Genomic DNA, 19717 nt, shown 5'->3' with positions numbered 1-19717 from the left:
TCCACGAGGATATCCATCCAGGACCTATGATCCAGGACCACAGCCACGACTCAAGATCCAGGGCTCGCGATGCAGGACAGAGGAGCGCAGGATCATCCATGACTCCGGATCCCGGCGTATATAGACACCAAAAAGAAAGACATTTGGGGAAGCTGGGTTAATCGGAACATGAGAGTACACAGGTATAGACAGAGAGAAGGAAGAAGTAAGATGTCCCCCGACAAACTAAGCCTATATCAGCAAAACTAGGGGCTGAATCTAATCAGCCCTAACTATAAGCTTTATCAAAAAGGAAGGTCTTAAGCGCACTCTTAAAAACGGATAGGGTGTCTGCCGCCCGAACACAAACTGGAAGCTGATTCCACAAATGTGGAGCTTGATAAGAAAGGTCTGCACAATGACTACTTTTACTGTCGCTGCTTTCACTATATTTTGATGATAATACTTTTCTACTTTTACTTGAGTAACATTTTGCAGGACTTTTACTGCAACAGAGTATTCCTACACTCTGGTACTTACTTCTACTTTTACTCAAGTACAAGATCTGAGTACTTCTACTTTTACTCAAGTACAAGATCTGAGTACTTCTACTTTTACTCAAGTACAAGATCTGAGTACTTCTACTTTTACTCAAGCACAAGATCTGAGTACTTCTACTTTCACTCAAGAAGGTCTGAGTACTTCTACTTTCACTCAAGAAGGTCTGAGTACTTCTACTTCACTCAAGAAGGTCTGAGTACTTCTAAGTCTACTTTCACTCAAGAAGGTCTGAGTACTTCTACTTTCACTCAAGAAGGTCTGAGTACTTCTACTTTCACTCAAGAAGGTCTGAGTACTTCTACTTTCACTCAAGAAGGTCTGAGTACTTCTCCCACCTCTGATTAAAGTGTTCTCAAAGCTGGTAAAGGTGCAGCTAGTTTGAATGACTTTGTATACTGCAGGGTAGCTCGTGAATTTACTTTTTCATGCGAGTGCACATAGACGCATTCATGAAAACAGCATGGATTAAAATGGATCTCATGTAAACACACACACACACACACACACACACACACACACACACACACACCCTCCTTTTTAAAAGTGCTTTTCTCACGTTGTGCACAAACGGATCATGATTTAGTCATTCTTAATTATTGACACCTATCCATTTCAGCTTAATCGCTCTTTGAGCACGAGTGATTAAGCCAAATATTGAAATGACCACCCAGCCCCTGCATGTAGCCCTCTCTCTTTCTCCCTGTGTGTTGTGCTGCTGTCCTCAGGAAACACCAGTGTGACAGGCAGAGCCCTGTTTACACTCATCTCCTCCGGGGCTTTTCGTCCTCTTGCCAAATCATTCCTACTGATGCACACATGCCATCTCTCTATCTCTGAACGCTGCTTCCCCCCAGGAACAAAGGCCCAAACCCCGGGAGCAGTTCACACATGTATCTCTGGCGACGCATTTCATTTCCTTTTATTGAGAGCTAACTCTTTAGCACACGTTTGTTTACAGGGCAGTTTAACAAGTGGAGAATAACCCACTGACCTACATTTCATTCAGCACATTTGACATTTTTCCAAAGACCAGCAGCATCACATTAAGCCGTGCACCTTTATTCCCCTATCCTGTCAAATAGGCTACTGCCGGTGACCGCTTCTTTCAGGAGGTTATTTTGGATTGAAGACACATTTCTGGGCTCATGTTACTAAAGGTTGAAGGAATAAAGGAGGCGACGTTTGTTTAAACCGACCGTCTTAAGTCTTGCAATGTTGTTTGAGAAATAGAGCGTAATTAAGTCCAGCTGATCGCATGAATGAAAACAGCATGCATGGATTAAAATGGATCTCATGTTAGAAAGACACACACATACACACACACACACACACACACACACACACACACACACACACACACACACACACACACACACACACACACACGCACACACTTCAGCAAGTTCCTCCCTTTAATTAAAACTTTTCCCACTTTGTGCACAAAACAGATCACGGTTTATTAGTCGTTCTTAGTTATTATAGCATTGTTTTGTTTACTTTTGTGTACAGCTGTTGCCTCACTTGTTATATTAATATAGTATATTATAATGTATCACTTCCCTTTCTAGTCTTTCTTCTCCTTTCTTCTCTCCATTTAGGCCTCACTATTTCCCCATTAGCAGTGAATATTACATTAAATACATTACTTGTTAGACGCTTTTATCCAGAGCGACTTCCATACTCAATACTGTGGGCAATCCCCACAGGAGCACTTTGGGGTGAAGTGTCTCAGGGACACAACGACATGCTGACTGCAGCGGGGTTTGAACCTGTGAACCCCTGACCCAGAACACATACGCACAACCCACTGCGTCACACGCCTCCAATATGACTAGGTAGATTTACTCGAGTACTGTTCTAAAGTAGAAATCTGAGGATTAAAAAAAAACTTTTTAATGTTATATTCCACTACATTTCAGAGGAACATATTGTACTTTCTTAATTGCACTATATGTGTTTGACAGTTCTCAGATTACAGTGCAAACCATGTATCTCCAGATGTGTTTAATTTGAGACAAATACATGACGAATTTACAGAATGAGATGCATTGCTGTCGATACAACTACCCAACAATGAATACATTAGTTCAAATTAGCACATCATTACATGTGAAATGCAGTTTCTGCATTACTGTTAACATATCTCCATGAAGTACTATAACCACAAGATGGCAGCACTGCATTAAAGTCTGACACTTCAGATTATCAGTTTGATTTCAAACCTTTATTGGTCAGAAAAATCGAGATAAATATGTCAAAATAATTGTAAATGCAGGCAAAGTAAAAAGCGGATACAAGCGGCCGAGATGGGTTTTCTCCGCAGGGTGGCTGGCGTCTCCTTTAGGGATAAGGTGAGAAGTTCGGTCATCAGGGAGGGACTCGGAGTTGAGCCGCTCCTCCTTCGCGTCGAAAGGAGCCAGTTGAGGTGGTTCGGGCACCTAGTTAGGATGCCACCTGGGCGCCTCCCTATGGAGGTGAGGCACGTCCAGCTGGGAAGAGACCAAGGGGTAGACCTAGGACCAGGTGGAGGGATGATCTCTTCGCTGGCCTGGGAGCGCCTTGGGATCCCCCAGTCAGAGCTGGTTGATGTCGCCAGGGAAAAGAAAGTTTGGGGCTCTCTGCTGGAACTGCTACCCCCGCGACCCGACCACGGAGAAGCGGGAGAAGATGGATGGATGGATGGCAAAGCACAAAAAAACACATTCACTCAGCTGGGATCAAGGCCCGACCACAAGACAACACACACACACCTTTTTAATGTTATATTTCACTACATTTGACTACATTATGCACTCATTTAGTTTGTCTTATTTCACGTGGAAAATGTAAAATATGTGTTATACTTTTTGTCCCCCCGGTGTTTTAAAGTGTCTAAACGCCAGGTGGTTTATTATGCATTTACCACTACCTGCCACCAGATGGGAGCCTTGTACCATAATGTCTACAGTTATAGTAATATACTGTATTGAACTGTTGTCTTCGGGTCAAATCTGACCGATTTACTACTTTCATCAATCATAACTTTTTTGTTTTACATTCGATTGCATTAAGGCTTCATGATATCCTTCACAGGAGACATTGAACATATCAAATAGCTGTTGACCACCATAAAGAAAAGGAATTAGTAACCATCCGGATCAGATAAAACACACACACACACACACACACACACACACACACACACACACACACACACACACCCACACACACATATACCATGTATACATCACTTCAGGGGACATTACATTGACTTACATGCATTTCCTGGAGACTTATCCTAACCCTAACCATAACCAACACATGCCTAACCCTAACCCTAACCCTTAACCTTACCCTTAACCTAACCCTAACCCTAACCCTAACCCTTAACCTAACCCTAACCCTAACCAAGTCTTCACCCTAAAATTAATTATTCCCCTCATGGGGACCTCCAATTTGTCCCCATAAGGGAAGCCAGTCCCCACACGTGACTGTGTAAACAGATGTAGGCCCCCACAAGTATAGTAATGCTAGAACACACACACACACACACACACACACACACACACACACACACACACACACACACACACACACACACACCACACACACACACACACACACACACACACACACACACACACACTCTAGATGTGTTCCCCCCCTAATGTGCCCATCCCCCCACATGGATCACACCTGGCACACACAATACAGTTCAGTGTCTATTCTTTGTATATTTACTGCAGTTGTTCATGTATACCAGTAGTCTGATACAATATGTACAGTTTGAAAGGGTGTTAAATGAAATTTGGTGATGATTAATGGTTTTTGTGTTAATGTAATAGCAGTTAAAACAGAACCGGTCAAATTTGACCGCGAACACCAAAGTAAGGGGGGGGGGGGGGGGGGGGGGGGGGGGGGGGAAGACAATAGGAGGGTTAAACAATTAATTACATGTAGCTATTATTCAGAAAAATTTAGACCTTATCTGGTTAATATATTGTTTCAGAGTCTATGAAAGGCTCATTTATCTGTTGATTAAACCTATCCAGCATGTTCAATGAAAATGTATATTCATTTGACTTCATATCCTGTCTGTTATTAAAAGAAACACCTTCACTCCAGTTACATTTTCACTTTCTTTATTCCCCCCCAAAACTCAGAGCCGTAACAAAAATACAAGCTTTTTTTTTGTTATATGATATCAATCATTTACATATTCATATAGATGTACAAGTGAGAGCCGTCGAGCAAAAGTGCTTTAAAAATCATCTTTGAATAATATTCATTTCAACATTAGAAAAACATAAAAGAAAGGAGACAGACTGCATGTAAAAACAAGTCACATGTTTTAACGTGAATATGATGATTAAATCAGAGTCTGCTTCAGTTTCACAAGCAGACCTCAGTGGCGGAACATTTGCATTACGTGTGGAGAGGGAACCTTGTAACAGCGACCTTTTAGCAGATCCATCACGGCTCATGTCGAGGCTTTTCACCGGCCTTGATGTGCCGGAACATTTTTCATGACCCTGAGGCTCGGAGGCTACAAATCACTGCTGTCAGAATGGAAACCGTAAATCCACTTCATGTGTTGTAGAGACCACGAGACGCAGATACAAAGAGCAGGAAGAATCCCAACATCCGAAAACAAGTGAATTAGAAAGGGTTTGTAGCATATGTCCTGTTATGGTGAAAACATTGAAATATAGTCTTAACATCTCCGTTTTGTGAGGTTTAGACAGAAATATACTCCAACGTGTTAGTTTGAGAATTAAGGACATTTTGTTATGCGATTTTGTTGCCCTTAATAGCTGTAAGTACTTATTGAATGTGGCATCTTCTTCTAGGGCAGGGGTGTCAAACTCAAGGCCCGGGACTTCATTTTATGTGGCCCCGCAAGAGCTTGCAAAGATTATAATACGCTTATTATACGGTTACATGCCACTTTACAGAAGCAGGTTGCCCATAAACTACATGTCCCACAATGCATCTCGTTTTGTGTGATGCGCCCTGAAGACACTTGCAATTATTTGCCCTGGACTTCTGCTTTCAGACGAAGTTAATTAGGAAGTTATTACCCTATCCAATAATAATCCAATTCAGAGGCAATAATGTAATATAATACATTATTTTATATATATTATACATTTATATATGTATATTTATATAGTTACAACCGGCCCTTTGAGTGCAACCATATACTAATGTGGCCCGCGGGGAAATTGAGTTTGACACCCCTGTTCTAGGGAATAAGCAAACTCTGCTGTATCAACAAATCCATTATCAAACTGGTTGGTTAGTTAGTTTTCTGTTCATTGAAGTGTCCTAGATGGCAAAGCACGTTAAAATATGACTTTAATTATGGAAAGAAAGACAGGAAGTCAGACTTAAAACTTGTAGTTTACTTCGGGAAATGATCTGTATTGGGTTTAAGATTTGTAGTTTTACCAACACCATGCAATTCAAACAGTTTAAGGTAGTTTTCTGTCATCATTTAGTTGCCAAAATACACTTTTGTGGTATTCCAGGCTCGGTAGAAACCAAAAATGAGGAATATGTTTGCGTGGAGTTACGTTTTTGTCATTAGAAACCAAATCGCTATGAGGTATATTTGGGTTCAAAAGGTCACCGCCGGGGTTAAACTGCAATATCGGGCGTCAAGGAGAAGAGGAAATGAAAACCCTCAGAAGATTCAAACATCTCGACAACTTCTCATGGGAGGAGGAGGAGGCAAAGCAACAACACATTCACTCAGCTGGGATACACACACACACACACACACACACACACACACACACACACACACACACACACACACACACACACACACACACACACACACACACACACACACACACACACACACACACACACACACACACACACACACACACACACACACACACACACACACACACACACACACACACACACACACACACACACACACACACACACACACACACACGTCTCAATGTGAAGAATGTTATTTTGACCCATTAGGCGATGAGATGGAGGATAAGTGAATCAGAGCGCCTGTCTTTTGGATTTTGAGGCGATGAGAGGCGTCTTTATTCCTTTCAATAAAAGCGGGGAAATCCCTTTTTAAAAAAAAAAAAAGGATTCTGTCAAATGACTCCATCAGGTTTTCATTATTCACTGCTTCTCGCGTTTCATTAAAGAAAGGAAAAGGAAGTTCATTGAGTGTAACCGAGACCTAATCGCCGTCAAAATTGATGTTTGGAAGCATGTGTGCAGGGACTTGTTGAGTGTGTGTAAACTGACCTGTCTAAATCTAAATTAATTAATGAGTCTCGGCGGGTTTTTCCCGCAGTTTTCCCGCAGACGTAACACCTGCTGCTCTCTTCCCCTTACACACACTTGCATTTTCAGACACTCTGACATCACTATCTCTTCTCACACAGACACACCAACCAACAACCTGTAAAGTGTGTGTGTGTGTGTGTGTGTGTGTGTGTGTAACTGAACAAGTGCCTGTTTCATGGCTGCTACTCCCGTTTCCCTGCTGTAATACCATCCCGCGTGTGCATGCATGCTGGGTTTATTTTTCGATGCCTTTATACGTAGTTTCAGTGTGTTGTGTGCATATGAAGAACAGGTGTGTTATTTCATGTGTGTGTGGTCCAAGAGAAGACCCACAATGCCCGGGATGACAGACACACCAGGTTGAGTGAGGCCTTTGTTCCCGCTTCACAGTTCGAGCCCCGTCTCTTCTTACCACTACAGATATGGGTCAGAGCCCCCGTGCACACGCGGATCAATCTGCAGCACAGTACAGCTGCTATAGGTGGGAAGAGGTGGAGGTGTGGGTGTCAGTTTAACCCGTGGGTATTTCCCAACCACAAGTGTGCAAAAAAACACCTGGTAAAATGGAGTTAACTATGGCAGCATCATGTTGGTCAAACAAGGGAAATGCAAATAAGAAATATATCACTTGCTTGCAGCGAACTAGCTTTGTTTTGATATTTAGTATTGAAGGATTCAGCTTCACTTAATTAACCCTTGTGTTTTCTTCCTATCAACTGCAACTTTTGTCCTCAGGGTTTCACTGTTTTTAAAGCATCTAGTATAAATAATTACCTTTTGAGCCAACTTTATTCCGATTTAAGAGTTACTCTTCTTTTCGAAATGTACGGTCAATAGACTTCATTTACACGAATTCAAACCTAATTTCTGAGTTTAAAAAACGCAACAATTCTGACTAATTCTACAAAAATTGACCCCAGATGCTCGACATTTTAATAAAGTAACCCTTTATCTCGACGTAAAATAATTGGGAAACGGGTCTAATTTGACCCAAGGACAAGCAGTCTTGTTATTGAGTTTGATTTGATATGTGTATGTAGCTCTTATGATTTAGTGTTAGCTTCCACGTTAGCCTAAATGTTTACTTGTATGATATCGAAAAAGAGCCACAGAAAAACCACTATTTTAAAGTGATATTATAAAGTATATTTCACAAAAGATGTTTGGTTTTTTGTAAGAGTTTTGCCGCATGCTTTCCATACAGATCTACTGTAAAGCTAATGCTAACGTTTCCCCAAGTTAGCAGAGTGATAGCTAGCTAGCAAGAGTCAAATCAAAAACAATAGTCTTTTATTTTGATATTTCTCAGTATATAATTGTTCAACAAGGATGAGGTCCTTAAATATGGTTGACAGTAGGCACAATGCTTGTTGAGATGCTATTTATCTCACTTTGGTCCAACTTGAACCACCTTAAAGTCTGCACTGCTGAAACCAAACCACAGTGTGTGTTTAACTTCAAATCTGTCCTGCAAAGTGTGCAAACCGCAGTCTGCAGGCTTGACGATGACCCGACAGAAAACACTTCCTTATCAGGGACACTGATATGATGGAAAGGTCCGTTAGGGCTAAACAAACCGTTTTGACACAAACATGAAAGTGTTGAAACAGGAAAACAGAAGGCACTTGAATTTGTCTATTATTGCCTTTCGGTTGACAAGACCTTGTTATTTAATGTAAGAGGAAGTGCCATGAAGGGTCACAGACACCAAACGGGTCAATGCTCTTACACTGCAGGCCAGAAAACAAAACATCTCACATGACCGTCGTTTTAAACGAGGCTGCTTCCAGAGAGAGAAACAATTTACTCCATTCAGGTCCCATGCTTCGAAAGATTCCACATCCCTTGATCTAATTCATTATGTTCAGACTGATTATAGACGCGCTACAGAAGCACTCCTTGTCAAGAAGTCCGGATGGATATCAGCCACTGTCTTAAATAACATGTTCTGTGAATAAGATGGTTGAAGTTAATTCAAAACTCAAGAAAGGAACGAAAGAACATTGAGATAACCAGTTCTCAGACAATCGCTGTCTTTGTGGTCTTTGTGTGGGCGAGACGGGACTCTCTTTCCCGTGAGTCTAATATTGTCCTTCAAGAAAACAGGAACCGTAGTGTTTGTCATGCTTCACCAATCTCCCATAATGTCATGTTTTTTTTAAGAGAATACAGCACTGTTCGAGTCCAACAGGTGCGTCTTCTTTACGTGGTGTTTCCAGAGAGCGCCAAACGTCTTCAACCAGCTTGTTTTTCATTAAGCCGACAGAATTAGTCCTCGCTCATGCTTTGGAGTTTTTCTTGAAATGAAAAGGCAACAATCAGAGTGCAACGAGGCAACAAAAGACTTCTTAATCCCGTCAGGTTGGTTTTTCTACCATCAGTTTGATCCAAGAGAAGAACAGTTTTCCCTCTTCCTGCTTTAAAAAACAACAAAACAAAAGCCGTCTTCTTTTATCCGTCTGCATAAGGAGTATAAACACAAAAAAGGAAAGGGATGTCTTTCTCTTTGTAACTCAGCGTCTCTTCACTTGTATGGACCCAGGAAAAGAAAGGGACCAACAAAACAGAGCAAGGTCTTCTCTCTCTTTGTCTCTTTGCGTCTCGAAAGTCTTTTCTCTCCTCGTCAGCATCCGGCCGGTACGTCTGACATGAAATCGAACTCGTTCTGACCGAGCCAGAGTTCAGGCAGCTCGTTGGCTCGATCCAAACCGAGCTCAACGACCAGTGACATGAGAACCTCCTCGTCCACGGGGTCAAAATCGATTAATGCACCCGTGCTGGTGCTTTGGTTCCCCATGTTCATACCAACGCCCATCCCACCTCCACCCAGACCTCCAGAGGGGCCCAGAATCTGGTTTCCCGTGCCCAGAGGCGAGGCACCGAATCCCCTTTGAGCTCCTCCAGGTGCTTGGTGTCCCGCAGAAGCACCGGCGAGGTTCTGGTAGTGAGAGTTGAGTTTCTGAAGCTGCATGCTAGCGATGAGGTGAGGTCCCGTCTGGAGGCAGAACGGCTGAGGTTTGGAGATGGGAGTGGAGGATAACGTTGGCGATGATGCGGTACCGGAAGATGGAGAGAACGGTGCCACGGAGGACTTGGAGTTCGGGTAGTGGAGCAGGGTGCTGAGAGGAGAGGAGGAAGAGGAGAGGTCCTTCATCGCAGCGTGGGCAGGAAACAGCAGTGAGGTCATCACCAGGAAAACACCAGAGCCTGCAGGAAGAAAATAGATGTAATGAAATGTAAACGAGATATCTGGAAAGAATCCGTTGATCTGATGTAAAGTAAGTCGAGGAAATGAAAATGTTTTTATAACTTCAGTGTATACCCTCTTTATTGTAGCGTGGACTCGTATGTATTTGGTTATATCATACCTACAGATAGCATCCACTTCTTAGGACCCGAAAAATCCATACCAATCTCATATCTGTGTACTAAGTATGAAGCATGTGATTAGCCTAGCTTAGCATAACGATTGGTAGCGGCTGGTTTATAGAACGCTGTAATTATCACACAGGTGTGAATCAATCTTTTTTTTTCACTTGCCCCTTTGAGCACATGTTCATATTCTGCAATCTGTCGTTATGGAAATAATTGAGTTGTGTGTATGCTTCACATTAACGTGGCGGAGTCACTGGACTGTAGTATTTGCTTAATATGTCTGTCGTTTGGTGGCAGGGACTTTCCTCCTTATCTGCCTTTGGTTTCTGGGTTACATCGAATTGTCAATATTTAAATAATTCAATCATTTATTTAAGCATTTGAAAGCCAAATAAATCAAGTTATTGTCAGGGGGCTTTGTTATTGTACTTTCTACATTGTTTGTTTCCACAGTTTTAAATAGCTTGAGTGTGGTAATTCTGCTTTTACTTATGATCTGAATACGTCCCCCGCTCCTGAAAACGTTTGCTCGCTAAACAACGGATGACAAATAACTAAAGTGGTCATTAAAAAGTGTTTTCCTGACAAACATGTGGCGGCTTCAAACCGCACCAACAATGAAGGCGTTGTTGACTTAAGAGCGGCTTTACTCATGTCCGTATGGCTCTTTAAAATCACTGAAAGTCGTGACTGTCTGGAAAACATGCCGGCCGGCCGCATGACTCGACGTGTTCGAGACGGATTTTGTGTGTGTGTGTGTGTGTCTGTGTTCGCTTGATGTCTGCTTTTACTCTTGACCTATTGAGCAGAAAATTAAGCATGAGAAGGCTGCGGGGAGAAGGCCTGTGGGTACTAACGGGGTTAGTGAGTGTTTATGAGGTCTGTGTGTGTGTGTGTGTGTGTGTGTGTGTGTGTGTGTGTGGAGTTCATAGCACAACAGAGCCTTTGAGGACCTCAAAGAGTGATTGGGTCACATGGCAGGATAAATACACAGAGCATTGCATATGTCTGACTCTGTGTGTGTGTGTGTGTGTGTGTGTGTGTGTGTGTGTGTGTGTGTGTGTGTGTGTGTGTGTGTGTGTGTGTGTGTGTGTGTGTGTGTGTGTGTGTGTGTGGAGGAAAGTGTGTGTTGTGGAAAGCTTGACACACTGAGAAAAATGTCACTGAGATGTGTGTGGAGGTAAAAAAATAAAAGTGTGTTTCCCAGTGTGCGTGTGAGACTCCTGGAGGCTCATGTTAAAGTCCCTGAGCTGGTTTACATTACTCGAAACACACACACACATCATGCGGCTATCCTTTGAGTAAGTTAATCACCTAATACACACACACACATCATGCGGCTATCCTTTGAGTAAGTTAATCACCTAATACACACACACACACACACACACAGCCCCTCCTCCCAGCGCTGGCTCTTATTTGGCGAGAACATAATTGCTACAGGCAGGCATGCAGCTGCACTCCACTGATATAGTTAATACACAAAGATACCCAACAGCTGTCAATGGCAGGTCTGTGTGTGTGTGTGTGTGTGTGTGTGTGTGCGCGTGCGTGTTCATTATTCATTGCCTGATTACTGTCAGGGCCAGGCTGCCTCTGCTCGACAGCTTTCCAGCACATTGAGTCCAGGAGACACAAACTAATTAAAAACCGCACACATTCTCCTCCGAGGGCGCAGAGGAGGAAACGCGGCTCTTTAAGGATTGTGATATATTCCTCAAACATAACATTTAGTGACGGTGGAGGAGATCATCTCAGCGTGCATCCAATTTGCAACACGTGCTTTTAGGTATTTCGTTGAGAAACGTTGAATATTTGGAGAAAGCCTGAGTCCTGTTTACATGATCCAAGACGTCAGAGTTTACCGTCACATGTTTGGATACAGGAGGCATTTATTTGCTGTCCAGTGATTTACGTAAAAACCACCACGTAGAAACCTCGCTAAACGACCCGTAGTTCATTTTTTTAAAAGAATATCTTAACGGTCGTATCAAATTGTCGACACAAGCTACTCCATTTATTCCATTCCCTGACAAAATGACGTGTTAATTTCAACGTGACATTTACAAGCACTCAGGAGACATGACAAGGACCGGAGGGAGTCAATAACGGAGAGTTGTGAAGATTTGCTCGTAATAACACGAGGAAGGATGCTGTGTGGAGCGTTTGGAGGAGAGCCAATGTTTTTTCCTGTTCACAGCTGACCAGACACATTGTGTTCTCCCAACGCTGTTTTATGACTTTGTGAAAATGGGCTTCAGTCTCCTTGTAAATGATTTCGTTCGCCGTCTCGGCTTCCGTCTTGGCCGTGGAGCGCTCCGCTTTCATTTTAATTATCAGCAGAGAGTCTGACAGAACAACACGGCAGTCTCCTCGTGCCTTATAATAGACACTTTACAGTGAATGAAGCTTTCACAATCACTTTTTAGAAGCAAAACAGATGAACAGAAATACAATAACGCCATTAGTCGTGTATTTCATTAGTCAGATCATTCATATTTGAAGCCACTTATGAAGCAAAAAGCCTAATATTCTCTCATTTCAGCTTCTTAAATGTAAGGATTTGACACTTTACGTTGGGGCATTTTTTTTTTTTCCAATAGTCGAATTAAGACGCTAAACTCCTAGAATAACGTTTATTCTTAATCGAGGTCCATTTAGTAGTTGTTCTGGAGGTTTCTACTGATCACATGGTCTTCATCACTTTATCAACTAAAAGTCCTTAAAATGTTAACATTGACATCAGGAACTAAATGTCCTCGTTATCAATTCACTACACACACTAATTGGTAACATTATATCATAAGCATATTATACACACACACACACACACACACACACACACACACACACACACACACACACACACACACACACACACACACACACACACACACACACACACACACACACACACACACACACACACAGAGAGAGAGGTTTCAATTACTCAATTAAAGCGAGACGAGACAATTGAAACGTCACCCTGTCCCTCACAGACACCACACACACACACACACACACACACACACACACACACACACACACACACACACACACACACACACACACACACACACACACACACACACACACACACACACACACACACACACACACACACACACACACACACACACACACACACACACACACACACACACACACACACACACACACACACCACACACACACACACACACACACACACACACACACACACACACACCACCAACACACACCATATGCTTCCCCAGCGTGACGCATTCTCCATATTGAAGACGGTTAATGAAAAGCCAATTTAGAAAAAGAGGGAAAACAGAGTCAGCAAAGTTGTTGCATGTTGGAAAACTTGGAAAAAACTCAAATGACTGTTTACAAAATACTTGTATCACATTTTCACTGGTTTAAGGTTTAAATGAAGTGAGAATCCACATCGCAAACACACTTTAAATAACAAAACATGATTTTTTTTTTACTGAAATATTTATGTTTTTTTCCCATTAAATGCTCATTTCCATACGTTGTATTTGTTTTGCAAGTATGCCTGCGAGTATCATGTGTTTATATTATCACATGGGCACACATAAGCAGGCAACCCCACTTCCTTTAAGGGTACATTTACAAATCAAATCCAAAATGCAAATGTCACACGCATGCTTTCGCAGCAGAAACACTTCAGGTGGATGCAACAAAAAAGCCTGAGCTTATTCAAAATGTTATGTAAACACTTCCAGATTTACACAATGTCAACAAAACGTTCAACATGCATTGAAAGAGGAAACACACCAACCTGTGAGAGAAGCCCGGTGCAGTCCAGAAGAGTCAAGATGAAAACAGTCCGGAGAGTCCAACGTTTCCTCAGAGGAGTCAGAGGGAAGTTATTGTGGAGTTTCCGAGAACCAGAGGCTGAGATCCGCACACACACTCTGCCAGCTCCTCAGTGAGAAGCTCTCTCTCTGCTCTCTGACCAGCCGTGAGAGAGTGTGTGAGTGTGTTCCCATCCCAAAACAAGGAAGCGGATTCCCAAAGGATCCGGATGGAGGCGGGAAGAGCGATCTCATTGGTCGAGGGGCGTGTCCAAACTGATTTTGACAAATTGAATCAAGACAGTAAATAGTAATACCATACAGTCTATGAGTAATACACATGGCATCCTAGAAAACAAAGGTTGTGGGTGCTTTGATAATTATAATATGAAAGTGTTGGGCATTCAAGGTTTAGCAACTAGTGGGACAGATTCATGCAGTTCTTGGGATAAAGTAGCTTATATTCACACTATTTTTTTATATTGAGACCTCCACATGATGAAGGTCTGTGTGTGTGTGTGTGTGTCATAGATAACATGGCGTGCTCTCCACTGTCTGTCTGTCACACACACACACACACACACACACACAACACCACACACACACACACACACACACCCACACACACACACACACACACACACAACACAACACACACACACACACACACACACACACACACACACACACACACACACACACACACACACACACACACACACACACACACACAACACACACAACACACACACACACACACACACACGATGAAAATGAACTGAAATGATAAATGCCCTAATATATAATTCAGGGCTATACTGCAGTTTGTTGGCAATGGAAATCAACAGTGCAACATATACAACGCAATATGATGAAGATACATAAATAAAATAGAGCAAGTGACACAATGGTGGAAGTGAAATGCAGTCAATTGTAAAGTATGTTCATGTTTAGTGAGTTGGCAACCAAAATATCTGGACCCTGAAACTCCAGCAGCTAAATGTCATCAAGCCATCATTCATTGTATTACGTTCACCTGTGTTCCCCCCCACTGTGGTTTCCTAAAAGACTTCTGCGGAATAAAACACGGTCTCTCCAGCTCCGATATGTGGGTGAGTCCAGCCTCCAGAGTTTAGAGGGAGCCGCTCCGCAGGCAGATGTTTCTCACTCTGAAGGAAACACCACCAGGAATCAAATGGACCATTTCAGAGCACTCAGTCTTTGTCTGTGTCACTCACCCCGAGAGAGGGGAGAGAGACACACACACACACACACACACACACACACACACACACACACACACACACACACACACACACACACACACACACACACACACACACACACACACACACACACCCACACACACACACACACACACACACACACACACACACACACACCACACACACACACACACACACACACACACACACACACACACACACACACACACACACACACACACACACACACACACACACACACACACACACACACACACACACACACACACACACACACACGTCTGTGAATGATTTGCATAACAACATGTTGATGTTCTTGTTGAGATGTCCTCGTGTGATTAGAGTCACTGATGAATATGCACTGAGTGATTTAATTTGTCAGGTTGTTAGAACAGTGTGTGTGTGTGTGTGTGTGTGTGTGTGCGTGTGTGTGACTCATACACCATCTTCTTAAAACAAAGTCACATGAGGGAAAACTCCAAGACCACCATTAATATCAACGACTTGTGCTAAAAATGTCAGAAATCATCACAGCCACTTCATTAAAATACTTCCTGTTTGGAGTCTTTGTGTGCTCTTATGTTGAGTTATGGTCACACAAGTGGTTTTGGCTGGATTTAAATCTGTCATAAAACAATGTATGCTTGACAACCTTGCAAAAATGTACAAAAACAAACATTGTAAAGGGTATAAATGAACAAATAATGTCAAACTCTGCAACGTGCCATGCATAAAACTGAATAATGTCACATAAAAACACTAAATTCAGTCAAATGTCGAACTTTTTTTCATGTTATGCTTTTGTAGCTTTTACTTTCCTCCCCATTAGTGCAACATATCCATTTCCATGTGGCAAACAATCACATTTATCCCATTTTCAATAATCTTTAACACCAAACCACACGGTAAGAGTATTATTGGAGGCAAACGTACGTATTTTAAATCTACTTTTTTATATCCGATACCAGAGGTGATCACAGCCTGTGGATTAAATGTTTAAAAGTGTGTCTCCACGAGGAGCTTAGACTCAACCCCAGATCTGCTGAAACCCTCCTCTCCTGTGGGTCCATTTATCCTCTTGTATTCATACGGGACAAACAAAAGGCTGCTCGGGGTAGAAAGAGAAATCACCCAAAGTGTCGTTGGGGGGAACCTCCAATTCATCCCCAAAATAAAAAACCCTCCCCCACGGCCCCATCATGCTAAAAAAGAACACGTCCATTCAGTGTGTGTGTGTGTGTGTGTGGAGGCAGCACGTCATTACGCGCCAACAACAAGTGCCACGCGCCCCTCTCTGTTCCGTTAAGCAGATAAAAGGTGGCATCTGTCTTTATTGTGAGAGTAAATCCCCTCCGCCATTGACCGCAGACACTTCACATGTTGATGAGGAGGAGGAGGACGAGACGAAGCCCCCCCCCCCTTGCTTTGTTCGTTTGGTAGGGGGGGAAGACGTTATGCAAATCTAACAAACCGTTTGTGATTTCCATCCAAAAAGGACAAATAATTATATTGGTGAGACTGCCAAGCTGGATTTTTGAGTTTTGGCGGAGTGGATGGAAACTGTGATGAAACCTTTTTAACGCTGCGTGGATTTCTCCGATATGAGGTTTTTTGTTGTGCTTCCTAAGGTTTGGAAAAAGTCCCCAAACTTAAACAGGCTTATGCAAATGTTTAGCACCCATCCAAAGAGGAAGGACTTGGTTTATCTAAAGTAATCATGAGCGAGGGTCCGATGACTCTATTCAAATCACTGGCGCCGATTTGCATAAAAGTCGTTGGGAAAGTTTATTTGTCACGGAGAAGTGAAGGTGTGTTCAACAGAAACCAGACAGTAAACAAGAGCCTAATGAAACCAGTGCTTTGTTTGGCTGCAGTTGGCCTCATCGGTTTTGTCAAATGAACAGGGAAAGAGTATTATACTGCATTTTAATGAAACCCATGGAGCATACAAGTCTAACAAAACCCCTCAACTCACCACCTTCTGATGAAACTAAATCCAAAACTGTACTCCATGGACTGCATTTGCGTGCGTGAGGAAGAAGAACATTTGAGCCAAATACAAATTACAGTTCAATGCTGGCAGCTCTTTATTCACCGCAGTGTGGAAGATCTGTTTTCCGTGAATCGGACAGCTACAAAACTCTACAATCTTGTCTCTGGGTCATAGAATTCAGAGCTGCAAGTGGACAAAAGTGATGTGGTGTGTACCGTTTTGTATCTGGGATCAGTTGTTCCCAATTAAGTGGTGATGGGAATCACGGCTCTTTGAAGGGAGCCGGATCTTATGGCTCCGTTCCTTTCCGAGAGCCGTTCAAAAGAGCCGGGGGCGGGGTTAATAGGTTTATCTGCGAAAGAATCACCAGGATAATGATTGACTGTATTGCCAGAAATCTACTTTTACTCACAGAAAATGTATAACTTGCTACATCTCTCAGCCAGCCAGACTACTCCTCAAGCAGCATGCGTTACGCCGTCACCATCTACGGCTAATGTGCATTCAGAAAGCAAGTTCCTGTGAAGGCGAGTGGATTTGTGGCAGGCGATAAAAAGAACAGCTCTCACCAAGTACGACTCGGTTCCCTTCGTTCGCACCAAAGGGCCGTTCAAAATAATCGGATCGTTCGCGACCGACACATCACTACAATTACGCAGCGTCCACACGGCGTTGAAGCTTGCCGGCGGGCGTGTCTGAAACTCGACCAACAACCAATCACATGGCCGTTAAGGCATCAGGTGATCAACTTCTGTACCTATTTGTGTTCTCACTGAACACAAAGGGATTCAAGTCTCTATTGAACATTCAAGACATAATAAGGTGTTTTAAAGCCTTTTAAATCAGTTACTTAGGTTTCTACCCTAAATTCTTGCTGCAAACTTGCGTTAAGAGTAATTGGTACATTTTGCCCGCTTGGTTTAGTACAACAATTTTACGTTTATCCAACAAAGCTTTTCAGATTGTCTTCAAAGCGTCTAAAACACTTCAATGTCCTGATTAGAAAGGAATGAATCCGACTATTTTGTGTAGTTTTTACCGAAACCGACCATCCCATCTGCTTCCCAACATGTGCAGAGGTGTGAAAGTAGGCAAGGATATAACTTTTAACAAGCTCTCTTTTTAACATTCATTACTCAACTGCTCTGTCATTTCCAAGAGTACAGACTCAGGCTTTGTCCCGTCTGTGTGTGGCCTTTCAGAAACATGTAGCCTCTGGACGTGGTCGAAGACACTTTGCATGACCTGGGACGTAATCTAAAAGTCCTGAGTGCTACTTTCCTGTCATTAGATCAGTGTATTAGTGCAGATCAAAGGGGGTTTAGGTTTCCAAGTAGCTCATGTTCGGGGGGTTTATTGGTTAGAACATACACTCCTATTGCCGGACAAATGATTTTCGACGAATCTGCGAAACCCTGGATTACGTTCAATGCTGAATCTATTTTCCTACAATGCATGTAATGTATATTAAAGGTAGGGGAGGATTGTGGTTATGGTTAGGTAACTACACACTTGATTAAAGTTTGTCAAAATGCGGGATTTAGTCGATTTGTGACACGAAATAAACTATGATTTCTACATTTGTACTTGTCCACTACACTGTAAGTAAGCTAGAGTACTTCAATGACTACATAGGAGGTACAACATTGACATTATTCTGAGAGATACTGTGCCGATACGTCATAATATTCCTAATCGATTATAATTTGTTGTACGAGACGACCGACATGGGAATGTTTTGATAGCAGAAAGATGACAATGTCTTTCAAAGCTAATTTGTTGTGGTGTCACGTATAAAAAAAAAAAAATATGGGCTACATATCCTTAAGAGGTTAAACAGCAGGAAGACAGCGTTTCCTAGGATACGATCGCAATGGAACAAAATCCTTCATGAAAATGCAATCCAGAAATTCCGAATCCTCTGGAGGCCCCTCGAGTTTGTCTAATTTGATTCTGCGATGCACAGAAAAACTACATAAACACACACAAAGTCTCTCAAGTCTCATATTTACAGCCCCCCCCCCACTCGTTGCAATGTAACCCCCCCCATCCTCCTCCCAGTTTATGAGATAGAATTTCAATCGTCTCCCATTTTCCAAACTCGTAAACGCTGTAATGAGTTTCATTTGCTTCGGCTACGTTGGGCTCAAACCGCCGAGGTGACCGCAGCAGTGTTCATAAAGATCACAGGGAACACACACACACACACACACACACACACACACACACTTCTGTGGAGCACATGCCCGCTCTGACTGGTGACTCCTACATTTGGTGTGAATTTCCAGGGGCCATTAATTTAGGGAACATCACTTTTGAAGGAAACGGCCCGACATTTGTGGTTCCTCTTTCAAACGCTCTCCATTAAAGCCACACACACACACACACACACACACACACACACACACACACACACACAAATCACCGCTCACACGACAACAACA

General features: G+C 42.6%; 1 protein-coding gene across 1 annotated transcript; it reads right to left on the bottom strand.

Moving 5' to 3' along the window:
- Nucleotides 1–8836: 8836 nt before the first annotated feature.
- Nucleotides 8837–14354, bottom strand: cited1 (Cbp/p300-interacting transactivator, with Glu/Asp-rich carboxy-terminal domain, 1). Its single transcript, XM_034216593.1, has 2 exons — nt 14018–14354; nt 8837–10056 (listed from the first exon to the last, which is right to left on the bottom strand). The coding sequence occupies exon 2, from the start codon at nt 10034–10036 to the stop codon at nt 9473–9475; it is 564 nt and encodes a 187-aa protein (XP_034072484.1). The 5' UTR covers nt 10037–10056; nt 14018–14354; the 3' UTR covers nt 8837–9472.
- Nucleotides 14355–19717: the final 5363 nt, after the last annotated feature.

This window comes from Gymnodraco acuticeps, unplaced genomic scaffold (genome assembly GCF_902827175.1).
Source record: "Gymnodraco acuticeps unplaced genomic scaffold, fGymAcu1.1, whole genome shotgun sequence".
Lineage (NCBI taxonomy): Eukaryota > Metazoa > Chordata > Actinopteri > Perciformes > Bathydraconidae > Gymnodraco > Gymnodraco acuticeps.
Note: the sequence above shows the minus strand (reverse complement) of the source record. Positions and strands in the feature narration are given on the sequence as shown.